The 26,751-nt window shown below is 42.9% G+C and overlaps 1 protein-coding gene across 4 annotated transcripts in view; it reads left to right on the top strand.

Annotated features, from left to right (window-relative positions):
• Positions 1-26,751, top strand: part of COL15A1 (collagen type XV alpha 1 chain) — a 638,286-nt gene that overhangs the window by 512,800 nt on the left and 98,735 nt on the right. For all 4 annotated transcript variants that reach the window (XM_066579143.1, XM_066579144.1, XM_066579146.1 and 1 more), the window contains exon 30: positions 14,118-14,161. In XM_066579143.1, the coding sequence (XP_066435240.1) occupies positions 14,118-14,161 (44 nt within the window). The remainder of the gene's footprint in view (positions 1-14,117; positions 14,162-26,751) is intronic.

Genomic DNA, 26,751 nt, shown 5'->3' with positions numbered 1-26,751 from the left:
TCCTTTTTGTTGTTCTCTCCTTGTAATTTTACCCAAACAGTTTCTACGGACTCCCATGCTCTGAAGCTCAAATCTCTGTGGAGATGAATGTTTTCCTAACAAACAACACAACACCTCCTCCTCTTTTTTAGGTTTGTAAATTGTAGCCTTCAAGCCTTTGTATTCCAATCATGTGTATCATTCCACCTTTCCGTGATGCCTATGACATCATATTTCTCTTCCTGTGTTAGGAGCTCCAAATCTCCTTGTTTGTTTCCCATGCTCTGTGCATTTGTGTCCGGATATTTGTCCAGCCTTTGTTTGAACACTTCAATTGAAGGAGAACTCGCCACTTCCCGTGGTAACCTGTTCCACTCATTGATCACCCTCACTGTCAGAAAGTTTTTTCTAATATTTAATTTGTGCCTCCTCCCTTTCAGTTTCATCCCATTGCTTCTAGTCTTTCCTTGTGCGAATTTCATCGCAGGACCTCCAGGAGTCACTCGGTTTGCCCCAACTGAACAACAAAGATTATCATGTAATCAGAGACGCCATATCTATCTTCCAATCAGATATCCTAAACACTAACCAAGACTTACTTTTTCATAAACTACTAGGGAATGAGCATGCCCCCAGGGGTATTATCTCCAAATTATACAAAACACTCATTTTTAATAAAGAATACGCCTCATACATCTCCAGTTGGGAGAGAGACCTCGATATTGTATTCTCACAAGACAAAACCCACAATATCCTTAAAAACTCACACTCAAAATCAACGTCCCAAAAGATACCAGGAATTAAACTATAAAATAGTATCCAGATGGTACAAAACTCCAGAGCTTCTCAGAATTGACCCAAAATATTCCCTGACATTTGGAGATATTCCAAAGCCGAGGGCACATTCTCACACTTCTGGTTCACATGCTCATCTTTGTATCCGTTTTGGTATGAAATACAGAAAATATTAAATCTAATTCTTGGATTTGAGGTTACTCTTTCACCCAAACTCCTCCTGTTGAACTTAACCCCTCAGAATGATCCCCAAAAGAGAGATCCTATACTCCCACTCTGTCTTGATGTAGCCAAAATATTGATCCCAAGACATTGGAAATCAAAATTCACTGAAAAGCACCCAAAAATTGATGGATTTATTTATAGTGTTATTAAAATATAACTTTTATTACAAATTTTCATTTAAAATAAAGTGTGACACACTACCTATAACTCAGCACACACCGGGGACTAGACAGACACTAAAAAAACAAACAAAGAACAGAAAAAAAGGGGGCAGACAAGGAAACTAAAGGGATAAAGTGTGTTTCAGACACTATGTCAATAGATCATACGTTTTTTTCTTTCCTCATAAGTGGCCACTGGTTGGTGATTCTCATATGTTGGTATTCACCAATTTGAGACCTCCAGTGGTCTATGCTTTTAGGGGCCTTGTTCTGATGATTAGCATACAATCCTCCAATCAGAGACAGTAAACACTTATATTGCCTCTATGTGAAGGACCATTGTCCCAATCTCGTTGTTATTGTCTCATAATAAATTGAAGACGATAATCAATTCTATCCCTTTAAATCCAATAGTGATATCTGTATATATCTCATCTGAGGGCTGAATACCATCAGCAATTGTATCACTTCAATCACAACGTGACCAATTTATATATATCATCCAAAGGCTGAATATGATCAATAATTAGGTCACTTTTCACATTTATCGACGCGTTTCTTCGGCCCTGATACGATAGTTGAGCCGATTCATCAGGATTAGAGATGAGCGAACACGTTCGGCCCCGCCCCTTTTTCGCCCGAACACCGAACTTTGCGAACACTTCAGTGTTCGGGCGAAAAAGTTCGGGGGCCGCCGTGGCAGCGCGGGGGGGTGCGGCGGGGAGTGGGGGGGAGAGGGAGAGAGAGAGGGCTCCCCCCTGTTCCCCGCTACTGCCGCCCGCGCCGCCGCGCATCTCCCCGCCCCCCGGCGGCACCCGGACACTTACGCGCGAACACTGCAGTGTTCGGCAAAGCGGGTGTCCGGGTGCGGATGTGTCCGTAACGGACACGTTCGCTCATCTCTAATCAGGATCAAAAAGGGTGAATAGCCTAAGTAAATTTGTGTTAGGAATCTTTATAGAGTAGTTCCTAAAGTTTATATTGTGTAAAGGTACTTTGTTCATGATTATTACAGTATCCTGCTGAGGATGTATTAATCAGCGCTGCTGGAATGGTAAAGCCACTGCTCTTTGTTATAAGTACATTGAGTGGTTATTATAGTATCCTACTGAGGATATATCAGCGCTGTTAGGATGTTTTTTTAGTGTCTGTCTAGTCCCCGGTGTGTGCTGAGTTATAGGTAGTGTGTCACACTTTATTTTAAATGAAAATTTGTAATAAAAGTTATATTTTAATAACACTATAAATAAATGCATCAATTTTTGGGTGCTTTTTTAGTGAATTTTGATTTCAAGTCTAAAGGACCCCTCTGTCTCTGTGATTTTTTTTCAAGACATTGGAAAGAATCGGACCTGCATAGTATTCAGGAATGTCTTAAAGGGGTTGTCCCGCACCGAAACGTTTTTTTTTTTCATAGACCCCCCGTTCAGCACGGGACAAACCCAAGGGACGTGATAAAAAAAAAATAATAATTTTACTTACCCGAATCCCGTTTCTGCAGCTTCTTTCTTCTTTGCAGCCAAGATGGCCGCCGGGATCTTCACCCACGATGCACCGCGGGTCTTCTCCCATGGTGCACCGTGGGCTCTGTGTGGTCCATTGCCGATTCCAGCCTCCTGATTGGCTGGAATCGGCACACGTGACGGGGTGAAGCTACGCGATGATGCGTAGAAGGGGGCGGAGCCAGAACGCTGTTTGTGCCGAGACCGAAGAGAAGGGAGAAGACCCTTCTGCGCAAGCGCGTCTAATCGGGAGATTAGACGCTGAAATTAGACGGCACCATGGAGACGGGGACGCCAGCAACGGAGCAGGTAAGTGAATAACTTCTGTATGGCTCATATTTAATGCACGATGTACATTACAAAGTGCATTAATATGGCCATACAGAAGTGTATAACCCCACTTGCTGCCGCGGGACAACCCCTTTAATGAGATCTGCATAACATAGTATGTAACATAGTATGTCAGGCTGAATGAAGGCAATGTCCATCTAGTTCAGACTGTTTCAACCCCCCTATCACCTCCTTGGTACTTTATTGGCGTACATACTGATTTTTTGATCACTTTTATTGTATTATTTTTTCAGAGGAGAAATAAACAAAATAAGCATTTTGTCTCCATTTTCTTTACAGATTTTGACATGCAGGTTACATAGTGTGTTCAAAATATTGTACAGGTCATTACAGATACAATGATACAACATATATTGTTTGGGTGTTTTTTTATACAAAGAGGAGAAAGTGCACTGGGTTTTTTATTTCTATTTTTTACGTGTTTTTTTTAAACTATTTTTCTACAGTTTGTTATGTCCATGTAGGGAACTTGAACCACAAAAGCTATGATCAATGTGATAATGCATTATAGTACTTCTGTACTGCCATACATTATTGCTTACAATAGCGATTACAGGCCATGGCAGGCCCGGACTCCTTGGCAACCCATCTGCCCTCCACAATTGCATTTTGAAGGGCCAATGACATCACAGTGGGAGCACGCTTCCTCTGTAAACCTTCTACTTGCCAGGATTGTGGTATAAGGATTGATACAGTATCAACCGGCTGCCCATCAGCTGCCATTCAGGATACTGGGAAATCTGAAATACATTCTCAACCTTAATTTCCCCCACCCTCACAACCGCCAGGTCTTTGATGACCATGTGGCCTTAGGAAGTACTTTGTTCAGTTGGACATAGAATTAAGGCAGTGACAGGGCTATGTTAACCCCTTCCTGTCCCATGACATAAGAGTACGTCATTGGAGCGGGGTACTTCCTGCAAAATGACGTACCCTTACATCATAGGGATAGTGCGAGATCATAGCAGATCTCGCGCTATCCCGCAGCGGGAGCCGGCTGTCAGTGATAGCTGGCGTCCCGCTGCGATGGCGGGGGGCATCAGAGTTGCGCCCACCCGCCGTTAACCCCCTCCCTGCCGCAATCTAAGTAGATCGCAGCAGGGAAAGGGTTCACAGAGGGAGCGTGCTCCCTCTGTGACTCCATCTGTGACGTCAGATACCGGCGTCCTGTATTGCCATAGCCTAAGATCGCTGTAATAAGTGATAAGGTATGGCAGGAGAGAAGTCCTGCCATGCCTTATCGCAGCGATCTGCAGTGCTGTGGTGAAAGTCCCACAGAGGGACATAAATGGTGTAAAAAAAATAAAAATCACACATATTTGGTATTGACGAGTCCATAACAATGCGTACAATACATTGAACATGCTATTTATCCTGCACGGCAAAAAGGGTTTAAAAAAACGCTAAAAAAAAAGAGGCAAAATGCTAATTTTTAGCATTTTGCATCCCAAAAAACGCAATAAAAGTGATAAAAAAAACGTATGTACCTCAAAAGGGTACCAATAAAAACTACAGCTCGTCTCACAAAAAATAAGTCCTCACAGAGCTCCGTCCATGGAAAAATAAAAAAGTTACAAGACTTTGAATGCAGCGAGTTTAGAAAAAAATAATAATTTCCAAAAAAAGGGCTTTTATTGTGGAAAAGTGGAAAAACCTAAAAAAAATAAGAGTTTTGGTATCGTTGTAACCATACCGTCCCGCAGAAAAAAATGTAGTGTGTCATTTATGCTGCATAATTACCGCTCTAAAAAAAACCCCCAAAAATCTATGGCAGAATTGATGCGTTTTCTCTCCCTACGATCATAAGAAAAAATAAAAGTTTTACAATATAGTCAAATGTACCCAAAAATATTTCACCGTAGGGAACCACAAGAGAATAAAATATAACTTTTATTAATTTATTTCGATAAAAAGAAAAGAAAATTTTTGTGCGATATAAAGTGATAGAATATATCTATGCTGATATAATGATAAAACTAGGAGGTCTCGTATATTTAATGATTGCTTTCCTAAAGTCTAGATACTCCCTTTAAGAAAGAAATCTTATATAGCCCATTAGGAACTCCATATAATATATAGTCTCTCTCTCCCTTCTAAACTGGTGAGGGGAATTGATTTAAACCAATTCTCCTATCATCCAGTATATCAGATAGTATAATAAGGGGGAGACTGTAGATGTTACCAGGGATTACTAAGTGTCCCAATTACAGATGGAGGTGTCAACTGGGATCCTATATCCCCAGACCCATCTGCGCAAGCGCGTCTAATCGGGCGATTAGACGCTGAAATTAGACGGCACCATGGCGACGGGGATGCCAGCAACGGAGCAGGTAAGTGAATAACTTCTGTATGGCTCATATTTAATGCACGATGTATATTACAAAGTGCATTAATATGGCCATACAGAAGTGCATAACCCCACTTGTTATCGCGGGACAACCCCTTTAATATCACTGAATAGATAAAGTCATGACCAGAAATATCCCGGTATATATTCCTGATCGGAGGATCTATTGCGGAGATATGGCCAAAATGGGGAATTATGTTTTTTCCAGGTAACTACGCCTCTACCCCTACTCCTCCTTGCATGACCTCAGAGAGGGTGGGGGAAGGTGTGTTCAGAGGAAACCTTTAAGAACCAGTGGCTCACAGAGACCCAGTTGTTAGACTTTAGAGATATGTTACAGTGTAAGGAATTCCCATTTGCTTCAGTGACTTCACACAAACAGAACCTTGGGCAAATATTGCAAATCTGGTATATTTCTTTATTTTCTCCTTGCTTTGTTTTAAATTGCTGTATGTTGTGTATGCCTGTAAACCTTACCTCCCTTGTAAGATCTTTTTCAGTATTTTTTTGTATACTTATAAATATATTTAGCACTGCTAATCTTTAGAATTATTCTGCAATTTATTAGTCAAAACTTGTCTGTTTTTAGACAAACATAACTTTGAAGATTTTGTTCATAATTCATAGCCAGGGTTCCAGCTTACCTTTAAAATCGGGTAGTCGTAGCGAGTCTGTAGGGGTATTGTAGAGTGCTGGAGGCGTTAGACCGACCAGGGGCTGATTTGAGCATTCTTTCTGCATGCATGCTGGAGCCTGGGAAAGCTGAGTATAAATCCAATGTATTCTAACGACTCCACACTTGCAACCCTGCTAGAGTGATAGATTGAGGCTCTGCCTGACAAGCAGTCATAGCGGCAAGAGCGGTCGAAGTAGTCGATCCATGACTAATTGGCGACAGGGGTCCCCCATCTCTCTCCCTGACAAGCATGTACATTAAAGGGGTTCTGACATGAATAATGTTTTTATGCTTTAGCAGCCATTGTTCCCTGGTCTGCCTAATGGACCCAGGGAACCCATGGTTTAATGGCTGCTAAAACATAAAAGCATAATACTTACCTTTTCTTCAGTTGTTGTTGTCAGCAGGGGGGTCATCTCCCAGCAGACGCTGCTCTTCCTCTTCTTCCTCCACGAGCCACGCCGCTCCGGGATCGCGCGCATGCGCAGTGGAGAGGTGCCCTCTGACAGGAGTCAGGACGGGCCGCATCTCCACTGTGCACACGCAGAATCTCGGGGTTCAGCCAGGACGGACGGGCCGCCCACAGCAAGCACTGCTTGTGACGTGCTTGCTGTGGGCTGCCCGTCCGTTCACCTCGGAAGTGACTGACGGACGGAACAGAGCAGGAGCGGTCATTTTGACCGCTCCTGCTCTGCTTCTACAAGCCACAGAAAAAGATGCCGGCTGGAGGGGACATGCCTGACGATCGGTCCTAGCCAGGCAAGGTGAGTAAAATTTTTTTTTTTTTTAATGTCAGAACCCCTTTAATAAATCGTGTAAGGGGTTAACAGCAGCTATTTGTGTTCTCACTAATCCCCGCTGTTGCAGCTGGAGGTTGGCTGTCAGTGACTGTCAGCTTCTGCTGTGGGATGGCATGTGCTTAGCTTTAGAGCCCATGACATCCAAAGGATGTAAGTTTATGTCCTGTTGTATTAAATACCACCCAGCCAGGAAATAAGCTTATATCCTGTGGCATTAAAGGGTTAAGGCTCAGATTTCTAGCAATATGATTTTCTTTTCATTGAAAGACCAAGTGCATATTTTCTTCACCCAAATGCTTCTAAATAGAGCATTCCACACAAAAATGTGCACAAGAATACATATCACAAGCCTTCTCCATAAGGAGCAGGAAACACACTAACCTCCTCAAAAATTCCAACCAGAAGGGGGGTAGCAGCGGGGAACAGGGGGAAGCCCTCTCTCTCTCTCCCTCTCCCCCCCCCACTCCCCGCTGCAACCCCCCACTCACCCACGGCGCCCCCCGAATCTTTTTCGCCCGAGTACGGAAGTACTCGAAAATCGCGGTACTCGGGCGAAAAAGGGGCGTGGCCGAGTAGGCTCGCTCGTCTCTAATGGCTTCAATTGAGAGCATCTAGGTTGCCTACAAGTATCTATTGGGCCAATCTGCATGTACCTGATATGTACACTTCCTTTTGTATTACTGCACCAATGATCCAGAAGTGATCACTGTTACAGTATGTGTTTGTTCACCACTGAACATCATTTTCATTTTTAATCTCAATGTAATCTACATTAAAATTTGTGTACCTCCATAAATACATTACGTTATCTGGGGTGCTATTACACACTACAGTTTTTGATCTGGGTTAAAAAACACACCAAAAGTGCACTTGAAAAATACATATCAAAATGCGCATGCTTATGAAAAATCGTGCATGCATTTTGCATATGGCATCTCAGAGAATAATGTACATTGATTAAAAATGGAAATTGTGCGTTTTTTTAAACACGTGTTTTTTCAAAGGGAGTTTTTGGTGCATTTTTTTAATGTAGGCCAAAACGTTGCCCTGTCATAACAGCCTTTGGCTGCGCTAATCCTGAGTTACACATTATAATATAGTCTACAGCTGCATTCACATTTCATTTAATAAGCAATGCATACTAGGAGATTGCAGCTCTAAAGCCTTAAGAGTATTCCCAGTATTATCTACAGGATGTCACAAGAATGTGGTCTGTTCCACATCCTTGCAGCCATTCCATTCAACTCTATGGGACTTAATAGGAGAAGCCGAATAAAGCTCATCCTCAGTAAAGTCTTGCAGTAAGGAGAAATTGGGGCTTGGGATCCCATTCTAGTTCACCAGTGAATGGGAGAGAGCTGCAATACCAAACCAGGCCACTGCACTACAGATAGCATTCTGAGCATTTTATTTTTTAACAAGCTGATCGCAGGGGTCCTAAATAACGAACCCTTGCCAAACTGCTGTACTAAGGATTGGTCATTAATAGTTTCAGTCTGAAAATTTTTTTTTAACCCCTTCTTAACATCTGTATTCGATGTATAGAGTGAGCCGAACCTTCCCTATACACAGTCACTGTCAGCTGTCTTTCTTTACAGCTGACACCCAATCGCAATTTTAATTAGTAAATTTAAAAAATAGCAAGTTTTTAAAAGTTTCAGTATGAAATATGGTAGCAATAAAATTTACAGATTGACTTGCAAAAAAAAACAACCCCTCACACACCTGCACTGATGGAAAAATAAAAATAAGTTATGGAAGTTGAAAAAAATGGTGACAACAATTCAAAAAAAAAAAATACACGTTTTTTTTTTATTAGTACAGCATAAAAAACTAAATATCTATATAAATTTGGTATTGCCATAGTCATACTGATCCGCAGAAGAAAGGCAACATGTCATTTTTACTCCACCATAAACAACATAAAAACAACCTATTCCCTCTTCCTTAAAAAATGACAAAATTGAGCTTTTCCATTTCACTCCACTTAATAATTGATAAAAGTTACCAACACATCACAGGGTATGCTAAATGATACCAATAAAAACTATAAAATTTATAATTAAACTAGCGTACCCGTCGCGCGTTGCTGCGAAGACAGACATACATACATACATTCGTTTTTATATATCTAGATGACGGCAGCAGCGACCACTGAGGTTTTGTAGGCCGCTGCTTCCCCCTTGCAGGCTGAATAAAATAGCCGTTGTGTGGAACATCCAATTTATCCGGCTGCTGTGGCTTCTTGGGAAGATAGCCTAGTACATGTTTGCCCACTTCCAACTCCAATGGAGACTGACTGTAAATGGCTGGCGTGCTCTAGTATTTATGGTTTCAAGCTGTACGTGTCATTGCATACAGTCTATCTATCTATCTATCTATCTATCTATCTATCTATCTATCTATCTATCTATCTATCAGGGTTATTGCATACAGTCTATCTATCTATCTATCTATCTATCTATCTATCTATCTATCTATCTATCTATCTATCAGGGTTATTGCATACAGTCTATCTATCTATCTATCTATGACATCAGGAAATGAGAGAATTAGATTCCGTACGTAAAATTTGAACGCTAATTCTTTGGCGCTTTGAATTGAATAATCGAGTTGGGACCCATTAACTTTTCCTATTTATGACATAATCAATGCTCGTGCCAAATTTCAAGTTTCTATGACATTGGGAAGTGAGAGAATTAAGTTGGGATGAGACATAAGGCCTTGCCCATAAGCATTCCCCAACCTCCAAGAACTGAACCTACCTACCTGCGCGTTGCTGCGAAGACAGACATACATACATACTTCGTTTTTATATATCTAGATGACGGCAGCAGCGACCACTGAGGTTTTGTAGGCCGCTGCTTCCCCCTTCCAGGCTGAATAAAATAGCCGTTGTGTGAGAATCGCTGGGGGGGGGGAGACATTCTTACTGCTGGGAGAATTGCTGGGGGGGGAGGGGGAGACATTCTTACTGCTGGGAGAATTGCTGGGGGGGGGGGTGGGAGACATTCTGACTGCTGGGATAATCGCTGGGGGGGATGGGAGACATTCTGACTGCTGGGAGAATCGCTGGGGGGGGGGGATGGGAGACATTCTGACTGCTGGGAGAATCGCTGGGGGGGGGAGACATTCTGACTGCTGGGAGAATCGCTGGTGGGGGAGCGGAGGCATGACTGCTGGGAGAATCGTTGGGGGGAGGGGGGGCATGGTGACTGCCAAGAAAATCTCTGTGGGGGAAGGGGGGCATGATGACTGCCAGGAGAACCGCTGGGGGGGAGCCATTATGACTGCTGGGGGAACCGCTTGGGGGGAGGGGGGCATTATTATTGCTGGCGGACAGCTGGGGGTGGCATTGTGACTGCTGGTGGACCACTGGGGGGGGGGTATTATGACTGCTGGGGGAACCGCTGGGGGGGGGGGGGAGCGGGCATTATTACTGCTGGGGGACCGCTGGGGTATGTCACTCTTATTACTAATGGGGGGAGTGTCACTATTATTACTGCTGTGGGATGTCACTATTATCGCTGGGGTGAAGGTGTCACTATTACCGCTGGGGTATGTGTACATGTGGCAGAAATGGGCAGGGCTCTTTCAGAATAGACCGGGTGCAGATTTTGACTGCTTTTTAGATGCGGAAATGCTGCAGAATTTTCCACAGAAATCTCCGCTGAGGACATTCTGCAGTATTTCCGCGTCCAAAAAGCAGTCAGAATCTGCACCCGGTCTAATCTGAAACAGCCTTGTCCTTTTTAGAACGACGGGGGTAAAATCATATGTTGTGATAAGCCCCGCCCCCTGACGTGTTGGCACTTTGCGATACATTTGTAGTTTGGGCACTCGGTCCCTAAAAGGTTCGCCATCACTGGCCTAGTACATGTTTGCCCACTTCCAACTCCAATGGAGACTGACTGTAAATGGCTGGCGTGCTCTAGTATTTATGGTTTCAAGCTGTACGTGTCATTGCATACAGTCTATCTATCTATCTATCTATCTATCAGGGTTATTGCATACAGTCTATCTATCTATCTATCTATCTATCTATCTATCTATCTATCTATCTATCTATCTATGACATCAGGAAATGAGAGAATTAGATTTTGTAGGCCGCTGCTTCCCCCTTGCGGGCTGAATAAAATAGCCGTTGGGTGGAACATACAATTTATCCGGCTGCTGTGGCTTCTTAGGAAGATATCCTAGTACTTGTTTACCCACTTCCAACTCCAATAGTAATTGGCTGGCGTGCTCTAGTGGTTCCAAGCTGTACGTGTCATAATAGAGCCTTAATGACATCACAATGCAGCTTTATAGAACACTAGCGTACCCGTCGCGCGTTGCTGCGAAGACAGACATACATACATACATTCGTTTTTATATATCTAGATGACGGCAGCAGCGACCACTGAGGTTTTGTAGGCCGCTGCTTCCCCCTTGCAGGCTGAATAAAATAGCCGTTGTGTGGAACATCCAATTTATCCGGCTGCTGTGGCTTCTTGGGAAGATAGCCTAGTACATGTTTGCCCACTTCCAACTCCAATGGAGACTGACTGTAAATGGCTGGCGTGCTCTAGTATTTATGGTTTCAAGCTGTACGTGTCATTGCATACAGTCTATCTATCTATCTATCTATCTATCTATCTATCTATCTATCTATCTATCTATCTATCTATCTATCAGGGTTATTGCATACAGTCTATCTATCTATCTATCTATCTATCTATCTATCTATCTATCTATCTATCTATCAGGGTTATTGCATACAGTCTATCTATCTATCTATCTATGACATCAGGAAATGAGAGAATTAGATTCCGTACGTAAAATTTGAACGCTAATTCTTTGGCGCTTTGAATTGAATAATCGAGTTGGGACCCATTAACTTTTCCTATTTATGACATAATCAATGCTCGTGCCAAATTTCAAGTTTCTATGACATTGGGAAGTGAGAGAATTAAGTTGGGATGAGACATAAGGCCTTGCCCATAAGCATTCCCCAACCTCCAAGAACTGAACCTACCTACCTGCGCGTTGCTGCGAAGACAGACATACATACATACTTCGTTTTTATATATCTAGATGACGGCAGCAGCGACCACTGAGGTTTTGTAGGCCGCTGCTTCCCCCTTCCAGGCTGAATAAAATAGCCGTTGTGTGAGAATCGCTGGGGGGGGGGAGACATTCTTACTGCTGGGAGAATTGCTGGGGGGGGAGGGGGAGACATTCTTACTGCTGGGAGAATTGCTGGGGGGGGGGTGGGAGACATTCTGACTGCTGGGATAATCGCTGGGGGGGATGGGAGACATTCTGACTGCTGGGAGAATCGCTGGGGGGGGGGGATGGGAGACATTCTGACTGCTGGGAGAATCGCTGGGGGGGGGAGACATTCTGACTGCTGGGAGAATCGCTGGTGGGGGAGCGGAGGCATGACTGCTGGGAGAATCGTTGGGGGGAGGGGGGGCATGGTGACTGCCAAGAAAATCTCTGTGGGGGAAGGGGGGCATGATGACTGCCAGGAGAACCGCTGGGGGGGAGCCATTATGACTGCTGGGGGAACCGCTTGGGGGGAGGGGGGCATTATTATTGCTGGCGGACAGCTGGGGGTGGCATTGTGACTGCTGGTGGACCACTGGGGGGGGGGTATTATGACTGCTGGGGGAACCGCTGGGGGGGGGGGGGAGCGGGCATTATTACTGCTGGGGGACCGCTGGGGTATGTCACTCTTATTACTAATGGGGGGAGTGTCACTATTATTACTGCTGTGGGATGTCACTATTATCGCTGGGGTGAAGGTGTCACTATTACCGCTGGGGTATGTGTACATGTGGCAGAAATGGGCAGGGCTCTTTCAGAATAGACCGGGTGCAGATTTTGACTGCTTTTTAGATGCGGAAATGCTGCAGAATTTTCCACAGAAATCTCCGCTGAGGACATTCTGCAGTATTTCCGCGTCCAAAAAGCAGTCAGAATCTGCACCCGGTCTAATCTGAAACAGCCTTGTCCTTTTTAGAACGACGGGGGTAAAATCATATGTTGTGATAAGCCCCGCCCCCTGACGTGTTGGCACTTTGCGATACATTTGTAGTTTGGGCACTCGGTCCCTAAAAGGTTCGCCATCACTGGCCTAGTACATGTTTGCCCACTTCCAACTCCAATGGAGACTGACTGTAAATGGCTGGCGTGCTCTAGTATTTATGGTTTCAAGCTGTACGTGTCATTGCATACAGTCTATCTATCTATCTATCTATCTATCAGGGTTATTGCATACAGTCTATCTATCTATCTATCTATCTATCTATCTATCTATCTATCTATCTATGACATCAGGAAATGAGAGAATTAGATTTTGTAGGCCGCTGCTTCCCCCTTGCGGGCTGAATAAAATAGCCGTTGGGTGGAACATACAATTTATCCGGCTGCTGTGGCTTCTTAGGAAGATATCCTAGTACTTGTTTACCCACTTCCAACTCCAATAGTAATTGGCTGGCGTGCTCTAGTGGTTCCAAGCTGTACGTGTCATAATAGAGCCTTAATGACATCACAATGCAGCTTTATAGAACATGTTGGGGCATGTTCAAGGGCGTCCGATGTTGATGACATCAGTGATGACATCACAATAGCAGGTGGCTTACTTATTCGATCTACGTGGGGGGGGGGGGCGTAACTTTCGACGACGCTCGCGCGCCATTTATCGTAGGATATTTGTACTATACCTATAATCTTCCCAGGAGTGTACTCAACAACTTCCCAAAGTTTCATGGCGATCGGATGAATGGTGTAGTAGCGCATAAAGGACAAACAGACACGCACGCACGCACGCACGCAGACACGCACGCAGACAGACATACATTCAATTTTATATATATAGATGTTGGGGCATGTTCAAGGGCGTCCGATGTTGATGACATCAGTGATGACATCACAATAGCAGGTGGCTTACTTATTCGATCTACGTGGGGGGGGGGGGCGTAACTTTCGACGACGCTCGCGCGCCATTTATCGTAGGATATTTGTACTATACCTATAATCTTCCCAGGAGTGTACTCAACAACTTCCCAAAGTTTCATGGCGATCGGATGAATGGTGTAGTAGCGCATAAAGGACAAACAGACACGCACGCACGCACGCACGCAGACACGCACGCAGACAGACATACATTCAATTTTATATATATAGATAAGGGTGGGAAAATTAAAATAAAAAAGCAAAAAGGGCTGCAGCAGTAAGGGGTTAAAGATCGAGTGATACATTTTCAGTAAAATGAAAATACTTAATTTCTTTCAGGCTATCCACTGAATTCCCAGTACATGAACCATCATCTTATTAAGGTATGTTGAAAAATTAATAATAACTCTCATATCTCCAATATTGTATAACAACTAGTATAGGATAAGGGGTCCAGCCCTGATCCTCATCCCAATAATAATAGCACACATTGTTATTATTTTCCACCTGTTCTTCTTTCTCAATACTTTCTAACTTCTTCCTTGCTTTTTACTTTGTTGTTGCTGCTAGTCTCCATCTTAAGAGCTTCTTTCTCTGCTTTCTGTCATCACAGGCACATAGCAATTCTCCTTTTGCCTCTTGCACCTTCTGAATGTTCTTTTAACATCGTAACAGTGTGCAACACTGAAAAATGACTTGTGTCAGAAGCAAATTTTTAGATTCCAAATCCTGCAATCAGAATAACCCCCAGATCACCGAGACACCGACCCTTCTGAAGTAATTAGTGATATAACATGTAATATTATTACACCCAAAAAATGGCATCCAGGCCCAATTTTTCAATTCTGATATGTAATTTTACTTGTAGTAACTTTGGAATGCTTTAACTGATCCTAGTGATTCTTTTTTTTTTCTTTTTGCAAATTTCTTTATTGAGAACAAAAGTGAACATACTGTGGTAAATGGAAGAATACATCATTCATAGCATACCACAGAGAAACATCTGAGGTTGGCATAACAACAATCTTATCTCAAAGGTCTGAAGTTACTTGCTTTTATGGTGCAGATAACAGAAAAGGAAAACAAGGAACTTTTTAAAATGTTCCCAAATTTGTAAATTCAGTGAAGATCACCTATCAGATCTGCTATGTAGCACGTCTTAAACATTCGAATGGACAGTGAGAGTGAGACAAAATAGAGTGAGTTTCATTACATAGCGGTCCTAGTTGAGGAGCTAGGGCCAGTACTATTTTCACTCTGAAAATGTTTCCAAGGACTCTTAAGAATGAACGAAATCAGGATGTCTTCTAGCTTCCCAGGTGGTTAATTCTTCCAATCTGCAATTTGTATCCAACTTGCTAATTAAGAGTTTGGAAAAGTAGGGTTCACTATTACTCCACAGCATCAGAACAAGCACTTTGGCAGCTGTGATGGTGGCTAAATCACCTTTTTAGGGTGAAAAGATTTTAGAGGGGCCCAAAGGAGAATAAGAGGGGCTGTGATTGGGAAATGTTTACTAGTGACTTGTTTAATACGATCGGAAACTTCCTTCCAAAAGTCTTGAATCTTGGGACAGTCAATCCAGATATGTCAGATGGAACTAAGTAGGGTGCTGCATATGTTGGAGGGAGATAAATTTAGTTTGTACAAAAAACCTGGTGTGTTGCACGAGCGTGAGGATTTTGTAGGAGTTCTCTTGTGTCCGTACGCATCTGGAGGAACCATGGGAGTTCTTGAGAATAAAGGTAGTATCTACTTTTCAAAAGAAAATACCCACCTTCTTTTACCAGGCAAGCAAGTAGCTAGGTTTAGTAGAGGTATTGATAAAAAGGCCAGAGTATATTCTGGATATCAGCTCATCAGGTAGTGAACGGAATAACGTAGACGTTTCTTGGCAAGAAGGTTCTGTTAGGGAATTGAATTTGTTAGAGAAGAGCTTTTACATTTCCCTGAATGCACGATGTCACGTACCGGACACAGGAGAGGGGGGACGATACCTATCGATCCCGCTTCAGTCCTCGATCACTCTAGCGGTATTGTAAGCATGAAGTCGTTAGAATACAGGCTGATTTGTACCTAGCTTCCTTGGGGCTCCTGCACGCATGCAAAGCGAAAGCTCAAATCACCACCTGATCCGTTATAACGCACCCCAGCGCTCTACAATGCCCATACACAGCTTCCACCACCAATGTTCACGAGCATTGGACCTGATCTATGAATTATTAACACAATCTTCGGAGTATTATGGTTCATTGTTAAAACAGACATGTCTTGAACTGATAAATTGTAGATTTATTCTAGAAAAGGGTCTAGCAGTGCAATATATACAAAATATACAAAGGTATACAAAGAAAAAGATTGTTACATGGGAGAATAAGGAATACAGTATGAATACACACTCAGAAGATTTAAAATAAAATGGGAGAAATTAAAAGAAAGTTACCAGATTTTGGGATACACGGCCCAAAAGGGTCTGGGTGGCAGAGTGCCAGAACATAGGGAAGTCCATATACCGCTGTATAGCTCCGTGGATCGACAAAAGGGACCTGAGGAGCCCCACATTTTAAAGGGTCCCTAGTACACACCTACTCCCCGCCCCCTCTGAGGTCATACAGAGAATAGAGGGTTGGACTTGTAGGAACTCTGAGGAATCATAATTATTGATTTTTCGTCATATCTTGGCGGGGGGGCCTCTGATCGGGACGATATGCCAGCCATATTTCTGGTTATGATTTTATCTGCATGTGCATACCAAACACACAGCTGCAATCACAACCAGGTATGGGGTTACATAATTTGAGAGGGTTCCTGAGCGCTTAACGCACCGCAAGTGGATGCGTTTTGTATGGCTGGGACACCCAATTTTGAAAATCTAATTCATATCCGGCTAGGACCTTCACACGACCAAATATACTTATTAAAGATTCCCCCATTATGAATTCTTTCGGCCTCAGCTTGTTTGGAAGAGGAAATTAATGAAAGATCGGTTTTCCTAAAACTTAAATAACACGTGCATGGTCTGTATCATCATGCTAATACCACCCAACAAGTACAGGTGGGAGAGAAAGAATGGGGGGTTATTTAGATCATAGCATAGCCCTTGTTCAGGTGAGAGAATGCTTTTCCTGCATGCACATATCAACAGGCTGGGGAGAAAAGCTGCTAAACCTGTCGATTCTTTCCACCTATTCAGGGATTATATAGTAGATACCAAATAGATTGCTGGATATAGGCTTAATATAAGTAAAATGGAACAAAATGGCCGATGGCCAAACGACTCTAGGTACAAAATCTTAAACATCATCACACACGATCTTACAGAAAATTAGTAGTATGGACCATGGGTTTAACATTAAAGGGGTTGTCTCACGGCAGCAAGTGGGGTTATACACTTCTGTATGGCCATATTAATGCACTTTGTAATATACATCGTGCATTAAATATGAGCCATACAGAAGTTATTCACTTACCTGCTCCGTTGCTAGCGTCCCCGTCGCTATGGATCCGTCTAATTCTGATGTCTTCTTGCTTTTTTAGACGCGCTTGCGCTGTGCGGTCTTCTCCCCTTCTGCTCAGTCCAGGCACGAGCGGCGTTCTGGCTCCGCCCCTTCTACGCATCATCTCGTAGCTCCTCCCCGTCACGTGTGCCGATTCCAGCCAATCAGGAGGCTGGAATCGGCAATGGAACGCACAGAGCCCATGGTGCACCATGGGAGAAGACCCGCGGTGCACCATGGGAGAAAACCGCAGTGCATCCCTGGGAAAGGACCGGCGGCCATCTTGGGAGAAGATTTTTTTAAAGTCCTTATTTCGTCGGATCGGTAAGTAGCAAGCGGCTTAAAAACCGCTTTACTTTGCTATTTTATGCCAGGGGGGTGACAGGGGGAATGGGGTAAGGTAAAATTTTGAGGTTTGCCGCGAGACAACCCCTTTAAGTAAATTAACATAACTAGCATCTTTTGTGTTACAAGAGTCAGTGATGGCGATTGCTTGAAGTACCTTCAATTATGTAGAATATTTTGTACTTTGCCTAAGTAGAAGGGAAGGAAACGTTGGGGAGCTAATAAGTAGATCTATCTGGTGGGATTAAAGGAGGAAAGGAAGCCACAGAAAACTTTCACAGTACTTCTCATAAGTGACCTAATAGTTTGGAGTAGGCTATGATCAGTGATAGGGTACCAAAGGAGGTCCATAAGGTGAGAGCCCAAAAGGGATCTCATAGAATCAATGAATGGTAGACTTGGAAGGGACCTCAAGAGTCATCAGGTCCAACCCCCTTCTCAATGCAGGATTCAATAAATAACATCAGATGGCAGATGGCAGATGTCCGTCCAGGCTCTTAAGACTTCCATTGAAGGAGAATGCACCATCTCCTGTGGCAAGCTGTTCCACTCATTGATCATTTTCATTAGGTCACGGCAAGTGTCAGAAAAGCTAAAGCTAATAATGAATTGGTGCTTGCAACAGAGGCCAAAAGCAATAAAAAAAGATTTGGGGGGTATGTCAAAAGCAAAGGACAAGTCAAAGATGCCATTGGATGCTTTCAAGATGAAAATGGTGAATTGGTTAAGAATGATGTTGAGAAGGTTGAACTTTTAAGGTTCCTATTTTGTATCTGCTTTCTCTCAGAAAGTAGATGGAACATCAGGTGATCTTCTCTGTGATATTGGTGGAATAAAAGAATGCAAGCTAATCTATAAGAAGAGAGATGGTGAGAGAACTGAATGAATTCAAGTCCGAAGGTTCAGATGAATAACATCCTAGGATACTAAAGGAAGCAGCAGAGGTAATTGCTGAGCCCCTCGCTATAATCTTTGAAAATTCCTGAAGAACAGGAGAAGTCCCAGAAGATTGGAAAAGGGCAAATGTTGTCCATATCTTCAAAAAAGGGAAAAAGGTGGATCCAGGAAACTACAGGCCTGTGAGCCTGACTTCAATACTGGGAAAGATCTTTGAACAAATTATTAAACAGCATTGTATGCAGGTACTTGGATAAAAATGTAGTTATTAACCAGAGCCAGTATGGGTTTGTAAAAAAACGTCATGCCAGATGGTTCTAATTTCTGGTCTTCAAATCATGTCCTATGAGGAATGGTTAAAGGATCTAGAAATGTTTAGCATTAGTATAGCAATAACTTTTTTACATGTGCTGCTGGTTAGCTCAGTTCTTCCCCATTTAGTATGTGCTCTTTTCATTTTCCTTGCTTAGATGTAGGACCTTGCATTACTCCTTGAATCCTCTCTCTTTCTTCTCTAGTTTTAGCTATCCTTCCTAGTTTTGTGTTGTCAGGAAATTTGATCAGCTTCCCCTCAATTCCTGCCTCCAGATCATTTATAAAAATGTTAAACAACACTGGGCTCAGGACATCTTTCAAGAGATAGATGTAGAGGGGTCTCCTGGATCCTCGTCAAACAAATCCATCTTCACAGATGAATGGCTTTATAATAGAGCTGGGGTTGGGATTAGACATGAGCGAGCGTACTCGGAAAAGCACTACTCGCTCGAGTAATTTGCTTTATCCAAGTATCGCTGTGCTCGGGTCTGAAGATTCGGGTGCCGATGCGGCTGACAGGTGAGTCGCAGCGGGGAGCAGGGGAGAGCGGGCGGGAGAGAGGGAGAGAAAGATCTTACCTCCGTGCCGGCACCCGAATCTTCAGACCCGAGCACAGCGATACTCGGATAAAGCAAATTACTCGAGCGAGTAGTGCTTTTCCGAGTACGCTCGCTCATCTCTAGTTGGGATGCCTCATGCCTATACAGGAAGGTTTCCGTATCAAAAGTCTGTGCGGTAACCAGGGTTTACTGTTCTTCCAGCTGAAGAGAGAAAATATTGTCAGATTGTGCAAAAGTAGGATTGAAGGATATAGATAGGTTCCATCTGTAATACATATAGGATGGTGTGGTAGAATATAGGATTTAATATACTTTTTCTTTCCTGACCAGGAAAACAAAAGGACATTGAGTGAATTGAGGTGTGATTTAATTTTGTCCAGTAGCAGGGAATAGTTAAATGTGAATAGTTGTAGTAGAATAGGATTTTATGATTTTGATACCTAAATACTTTATGTGGTGGTCTGGCCATTTGAAGGGAGGCAAACATTTGAATACATTTAACTGCATTATGTGCTACTGTGTCCCTCTGTCAGCTAGACCCAGCAACTTTGCAGCTTACAGCAACTCTTCACCCCTCCCAGAAGGCATCGGAAATATGCAAATTAGCTTTCTGGAGCTACAATCTCTGCTCTGGCGATGTCCTCCGAGCAGCTAGACCCAGCTAAACCCAGCAATGTAAAGTAAAAAATTGAATGGATGATCTACAATACCCAGAGAGGCTATCAAAATTGGGATTATTCACTTTAGAAAAAGGACAGCTGAGGTGCTCTAATAACTATGTATACCTGGGCTTAATACAGAGATCTCTTCTGTCATCGATTATACCCAGGACTATAGCAGGGGGGTGCACTAAAAACTATGTACAGATATATCAAAGGTCAGTACAGAGATCTCTCCCATCATCTATTTATACCCAGAATTGTAACAAGGGGGCACTCCAATAACTATGTATAGATATTACAGGGGTCAGTACAAAGATCTATTCCATCATCTGTTATACTCAGGATTGTAACAAGGGGGCGCTCTAATAACCATGTATAGATATATCAGGGGACAACTGATCTATTTATACCCAGGACTGTGATATGGAAAAGTACTGCATTTAATGGAGGCAAAATAACACTAGTCTATAAGTAGCATTAATTGGTGCAAAAAACGCTAATACTAGACCAAGGAGTATTGCGTTGCTACCAACACAGGACACTAAAACCGGAAGTATAGAAGACAGAGATCATACAAAATATCTGCACATTGTTTACGGATGAGTTAGAGGGGAGTAAATCTAGTTACGGTTGGAGCACAGATCATGTGGTTAGGCACCATTCTTTATATCATTTCTGCTAGATTTATAAAAACTGACTGAATCACTTTGGGAGTAAATAACAGTGCTTACTGTATGCTTTTTCTAAATTGTACTGCCATCAGGGCAGTTTCACGTGTAGTTTTTGTTTAGCTAAAGCCAGAAAAGGATCTGTTCTTTTTACTTCCAACTCCTTTTCAAGCCACTTCTGTCTTTGGTTCATATAAACGTATCAAATATTGCCACAAACATCCTTTCCGTGCTTTTACAATGTGCGCTTAACCCCTTAAGGATGCAGCCTTTTTCTTTATCATTTTTGGATTGTTCTCCCTACGTTAGTCATAACCCTTTTATTTATCAACTAGCTGATATACCCGGCTTCGCCCGAGTTAATTTGGTACTGGTGTTTATCTGGTGTTCACACGGAAAATCTTATGAAGTCGTGGTTACTTTAGAGATACCGGAAAAACATATGTTCACCATTTTGCATAGTTCTCTGCATTACCCAGGAAACACCACGGGGAGATAACCATGAGATGTTTCCTTTATATAAAATGACATCAGGAAGTGAGATAATTAGATTTCATTCGTAAAATTTCGACGCTAATTCTTTTGCACTTAGAATTGAATAATCGAGTTGGGACCCATTAACTTTTCCTATTTATGACACAATCAATGCCCGTGCCAAATTTCACGTTTCTATTACACCGGAAAGTCAGAAAATTACATTCCGTACGTAAAATTTGGACGCTAATTCTTTTGCGCATAGAATTGAATAATCGAGTTGGGACCCAATAGCTTTTCCTATTTATGACATAATCAATGCTCATGCCAAATTTCACGTTTCTATGACACCGGAAAGTGAGAAAATTACATTCCGTACGTAAAATTTGGACGCTAATTCTTTCGCGCTTAGAATTGAATAATCTAGTTGGGATCCATTAGTGTTTCCTATTTATGACATAATCAATGCTCGTGCCAAATTTCGAGTTTATATGACACCGGGAAGTGAGAGAATTAGATTCCGTACATAAAATTTGGACGCTAATTCTTTTGCGCATAGGTTTAATAATCGACTTGGGACCCATTACCTTTTCCTATTTATGACATATTCAATGCTCGTGCCAAATTTTAAGTTTCTATGACATTGGGAAGTGAGAGATTTAGATTATGTACGTAAAATTTCGACGCTAATTCTTTTGCGCTTGAATTGAATAATCGAGTTGGGACCCAATTACTTTTCCTATTTTGGAGATAATCTATGCTTGTTCGAAATTTCATGTTTTTACGACATCGTGAAGTTGGAGAACTTTTGGCGAGTCAGTCAGTGAGTCAGTCAGTGAGTGAGTGAGTCAGTGAGGGCTTTCGTCTTTATATATATATAGACTAGCTGATATACCTGGCTTCGCCCGAGTTCATTTGGTACTGGTGTTTATCTGGTGTTCACACAGAAAATCTTATGAAGTCGTGGTTACTTTAGAGATACTGAGGAAAAACATATGTTCACCATTTTGCATAGTTCTCTGCGTTACCCAGGAAACACCACGTGGAGGTAAGCATGCAACGTTTCCTTTATATAAAATGACATCAGGAAGTGAGAGAATTAGATTCCATACGTAAAATTTGGACGCTAGTTCTTTTGCGCTTAGAATTGAATAATCGAGTTGGGACCCATTAACTTTTCATATTTATGACACAATCAATGCTTGTGCCAAATTTCATGTTTCTATGACATTGGGAAGTGAGAGATTAAGATTATGTACGTAAAATGTGGACGCTAATTCTTTTGCGCATAGAATTGAATAATGGAGTTGGGACCCATTAGCTTTTCCTATTTATGACATAATTAATGCTCGTGCCAAATTTCATGTTTCTATGACACCGGAAAGTGAGAAAATTACAAAGATAGGTGGCGCCATCAGTACACCACTGTGTCTCTCTGAGCCTTTCATTCAATTACGACAACTCCTTCTGGGTGTCTAATTCTTTTTCACAAGAATTGTGCGTATGTTTAAAATTTTATTTTTTCAACATACCAGGCGTATTGTGGGAGCTTTTATATTTACAGTATATTATTATTTTTGTATTTTAACATTTCCACTTTTACTACTTCTTATATATTAACCCTTGATATTTTCAGTTTTGCTAGTTTTGTTTCTCATAAATTTTATTAATTTTCAAAAGAGATTGGTACATTAAAAACAAACAAACAAACAATGCAGTCGATAATAAATGACCAGTGGGTTAGGTGCATATCTATAAAAAAAGCAAAACAAAAGAAAAACTATGCCCGTACAAGACCTCCTGCATATATTAGGACATTAAAGGATATAAAATTCCTGTTTTGCTCATTCACAAAAAAAGAGATATATTGTTTATAGAAATACGGTTCTAATAATTTGACTGCAACAACATATAAAAAAGTTACAGGTTAAGAGACAAAGGATAAAGGTTAAAGATCAGCATATTCGTATCCCTATGTCCCACTGAGTCCCTCCACTCTCATAGGTTCACTCAGCCCTCTCCCCTTTAAATAGGGGGTGTCGGAGGCGCTATTCGGCTGACTAAGATCATTATAAGATCTTAGGTTGCCATGTCATTTTAATACAATGAATCCTACCTAGCCAAGGTAGGTTTTGAGTAGACCACGACACTAGGTCCTGCTCCAACCGTTTCATCATCGGGGGATAATTAGCTTGATAGAGTGAATCGAGGGAATCAGTGAGGCAAACCCCCAAATATGGAGGATGTTTGTTTACCCAACTGAAGTCAAAGTTCAATTTTTTAGAAGTTTTGGCGTCTGGAAGGGGGGGAGGGGTTAAATTTAGAGCCATGAATTTGGTGTTATTGACCCTGATACCAGAGACTGCCCCAAACTTGTCCAACACATTGAACATGTTGGGCAGGGAGGTCAGGGGGAAGAATACGAATAATAGAATATCATCAGCGAATAATAGAATATTATCAGCAAATAATGCACATTTATGTTTCTTCCCCCCAACCCGAAACCCCTTAACGCTAATGTTAGACCTGGGCAGGGCAGCCAAAGGTTCTATAGCAAGCGCGAATAGGATGGGAGAGAGGGGGCACCCCTGTCTAGTTCCCCTTTCTATTGTGATATTATCGAAGTTCTAGCCACGAATCCTTACCGAAGCTGTGGGAGATAAGTACAAGGCACGTATGTCCGAAAGGAAGGAGGGCCCAAATCCCATCCCTTCAAGGGCGTAAAATAAGTAAGGCCATGAGACTGAGTCAAAGGCTTTACGTAAATCTAAGCTAAGAAGTAAGCCCTTTCTATCTCCGTCCCCATCCCAACCCGAGCGAACCGCAGAAATAATGGCTATAGCTCGCCTAATCTGGTCCGTGGCCTGGTGACCCGAGATAAAGCCTACTTGATCTGGATGAATATACTGACCAATGAAACTGTTGAGTCTATTAGCCATAATTTTGGTTAGGATCTTCAGATCGTTATTAATTAGAGATATAGGGTGATAATTTTCGCAGGTGGTGTGATCCTTAAAGGGTTTAGATATACCAGTAGTGTTCCATCCATGAGTAAGGAGTTCGAGCAGCCCAACTCTGGGGAAAGGGGGGGGAGGGTTTCGACAAAACCAAAGACACCAGAAAACATATTACATCATATAACTGTTAGAACTGGGACTAAGAGTCCCAAAAATAGCGTCGCCAAGGTGACCAAAGATAGATCGACGGAAGAATTCCTCCCTATCCGCCAATCGATCAGGGTGGGGAGCAGGCGCTCTTGGATTATCTGCCCCACACACTTTTGTAAACACCAACCAAACTTATTTAGTAAAAGGAATCCCAAATCAGAAATTGTACTTCTAATGAATTCGACTCGGGTCGATGCAAAACAGCAAACTGGAAAATCAAGCCCTTGGAGGAGGAGGTCAACCAGTGGATATAGACCCTGAAATGTGATACCGCTGGGGAGTTTTCCCAATCATCACTATAGGAGGTATAAATTGTCCATCAGGTGGCTAGGCCAGCTTTTCTTTTGGATGGCGTTTTCCATAGGGGGGAAAAGAGGCGCAGGGTCTCTTGGTAAAGGTTCCGAAGAGAAATCTTTAGGCAGGAGACCCAGTTGCCCCAGCAAGGTCTTCCCAACTGCGAAGGTGCTGAAACTCTGTAGCTTGTTGTTATAGTTAAAGCACAGCCGGAAAGGGAATGCCCAGCGATGACTGATGTCTCTGGAGGACAGGCACTGCAATAAGGGTTTCAGCAACCTGTGTTTCTGTATAGTTCCCAAAACTATATCTGAGAAGACCTGGACCTCCTGCCCCGCAAGGGAAATTGTTTGATGCGCTCTGGATGCTTGCATTACTTTCTCCTTAATAGAGTAGAAATGAAGTTTTACCATTATGTCACGGGGGTTGCCATTCCTGTGAGGCACTGTTACTGCTCTGTGAGCTCTATCTCCATGTGAATTGGATCTATATCTGGGATCAATCCCCTCAAGAGCTCTGCCACTGTTGCGGGAATGTCCATAACACTCTCAGGAAGTCCCCATATTCTGAAATTCTCTCTCCTAGAACTATTTTTGAGCTCTTCTATCTTCTTGTTAGCCAACTCAAGCCGCTCATGCAGATCTGTAACCACCTTGGTGTTTTGGTTAACTCTGGATACAGTACTATCTATTTGGAGTCAAGAGAGTCCAGGCGTCTGCCTATATCCGAAAGATCCTTCTGGATGGTCTTTGTTATATTTCCAGTTGTTTTAGAGTTCATTTGCCAGAGTAAATCCCTGAATCTCTCAAGAAGTGTAGCATCCGGTGAGTGTTGGTCCTCCTTGTTCTGGGGTGAATAGGAGCAGGTCTTGGCTAGGTTGCCCCTCTGAAGGAGTGTGCGAGCCCCTGGAGAGGGTGAGCTTTGGAAGAGGAAGTCTGCTCCAGGACTGTCTGGCGGTGGAGGGGACATATCTGGGGCTGGTCCCAGTACAGGCAATGAAAAACTCTGGGGAGAGGCATTCCCCGTGACTGGCTCTGTAATCTGATAGTCAGCTGATTGTGAGCAGTTGGGAGCCGTTTCAAATAAGTCCTTAAAGGGGTTTTCTCGCGAAAGCAAGTGGGGTTATACACTTCTGTATGGCTATATTAATGCACTTTGTAATATACATCGTGCATTAAATATGAGCCATACAGAAGTTATTCACTTACCTTCCCTGCGCTGGCGTCCCCGTCTCCATGGCTCTGTCTAACTTCAGCGTCTAATTGCCCGATTAGACGCGCTTGCGCAGAAGGGTCTTCTGCCTTCGGCTCGGTTCGGCAGCAGCTGCGTTCTGGCTCCGCCCCCTTCTACGCGTCATCGCGTAGCTCCGCTCCGCCCCGTCATGTGTGCCGATTTCAGCCAATCAGGAGGCACGATGTATATTACAAAGTGCATTAATATGGCCATACAGAAGTGCTGAACCCCACTTGCTTTCGTGAGGCAACCCCTTTAAGGGTTTGGTCCTTCCCGCTCAGAGGCATTTTAGATCTATTACGACCTCCCTTGGCCATTTTAACCTTCACTGTCAGCACTACAGTGGATCCTTCAGGGGTCGCTTATGGACGGTCAGTGTTGCTAGAAAAGTATAAAATTTAGCTTTCTGTATTTTGCGATGAGGAGCTACGCAGCTCGGCAGCTACATTCCCACCTGAATGAGCTACGAAAACGCGCCCTTGTGCAGCCTATTTTATTCAGAATCCGCCCAGCATCCGCCACGGCTGTAGCATAAAAAATATTAATATGTGCAGGATGTTCTTCATCTCTCTTCCAAACTAGGATAGCGCGTCCCTCAAACCATACAGTTTTCTATTCAACGCAAAAGGATGAGATTCCTCTGAGATTCTTGTAATGCAGGTTTTCACCATTAGGTGGCAGCAGAGTTTCCTTTTAAGCAGTAGCTAGCTAGTGTCTATGGCAGAATCAGTGTTTCATGTGAGGACTCATTTGAGGAGCAGTGCGATACTCTGCGGACAGCGCTGCAGCTATGTGGGCTGACTTTATGTTCTGTAACTTTGTGGTGGGAGAAGAGCGCCCAGAGGCTGCTTGTGCTGTATG

Source organism: Eleutherodactylus coqui, chromosome 9 (genome assembly GCF_035609145.1).
Source record: "Eleutherodactylus coqui strain aEleCoq1 chromosome 9, aEleCoq1.hap1, whole genome shotgun sequence".
Taxonomy (NCBI): domain Eukaryota; kingdom Metazoa; phylum Chordata; class Amphibia; order Anura; family Eleutherodactylidae; genus Eleutherodactylus; species Eleutherodactylus coqui.
This window is presented reverse-complemented; position numbering and strand designations above follow the sequence as displayed.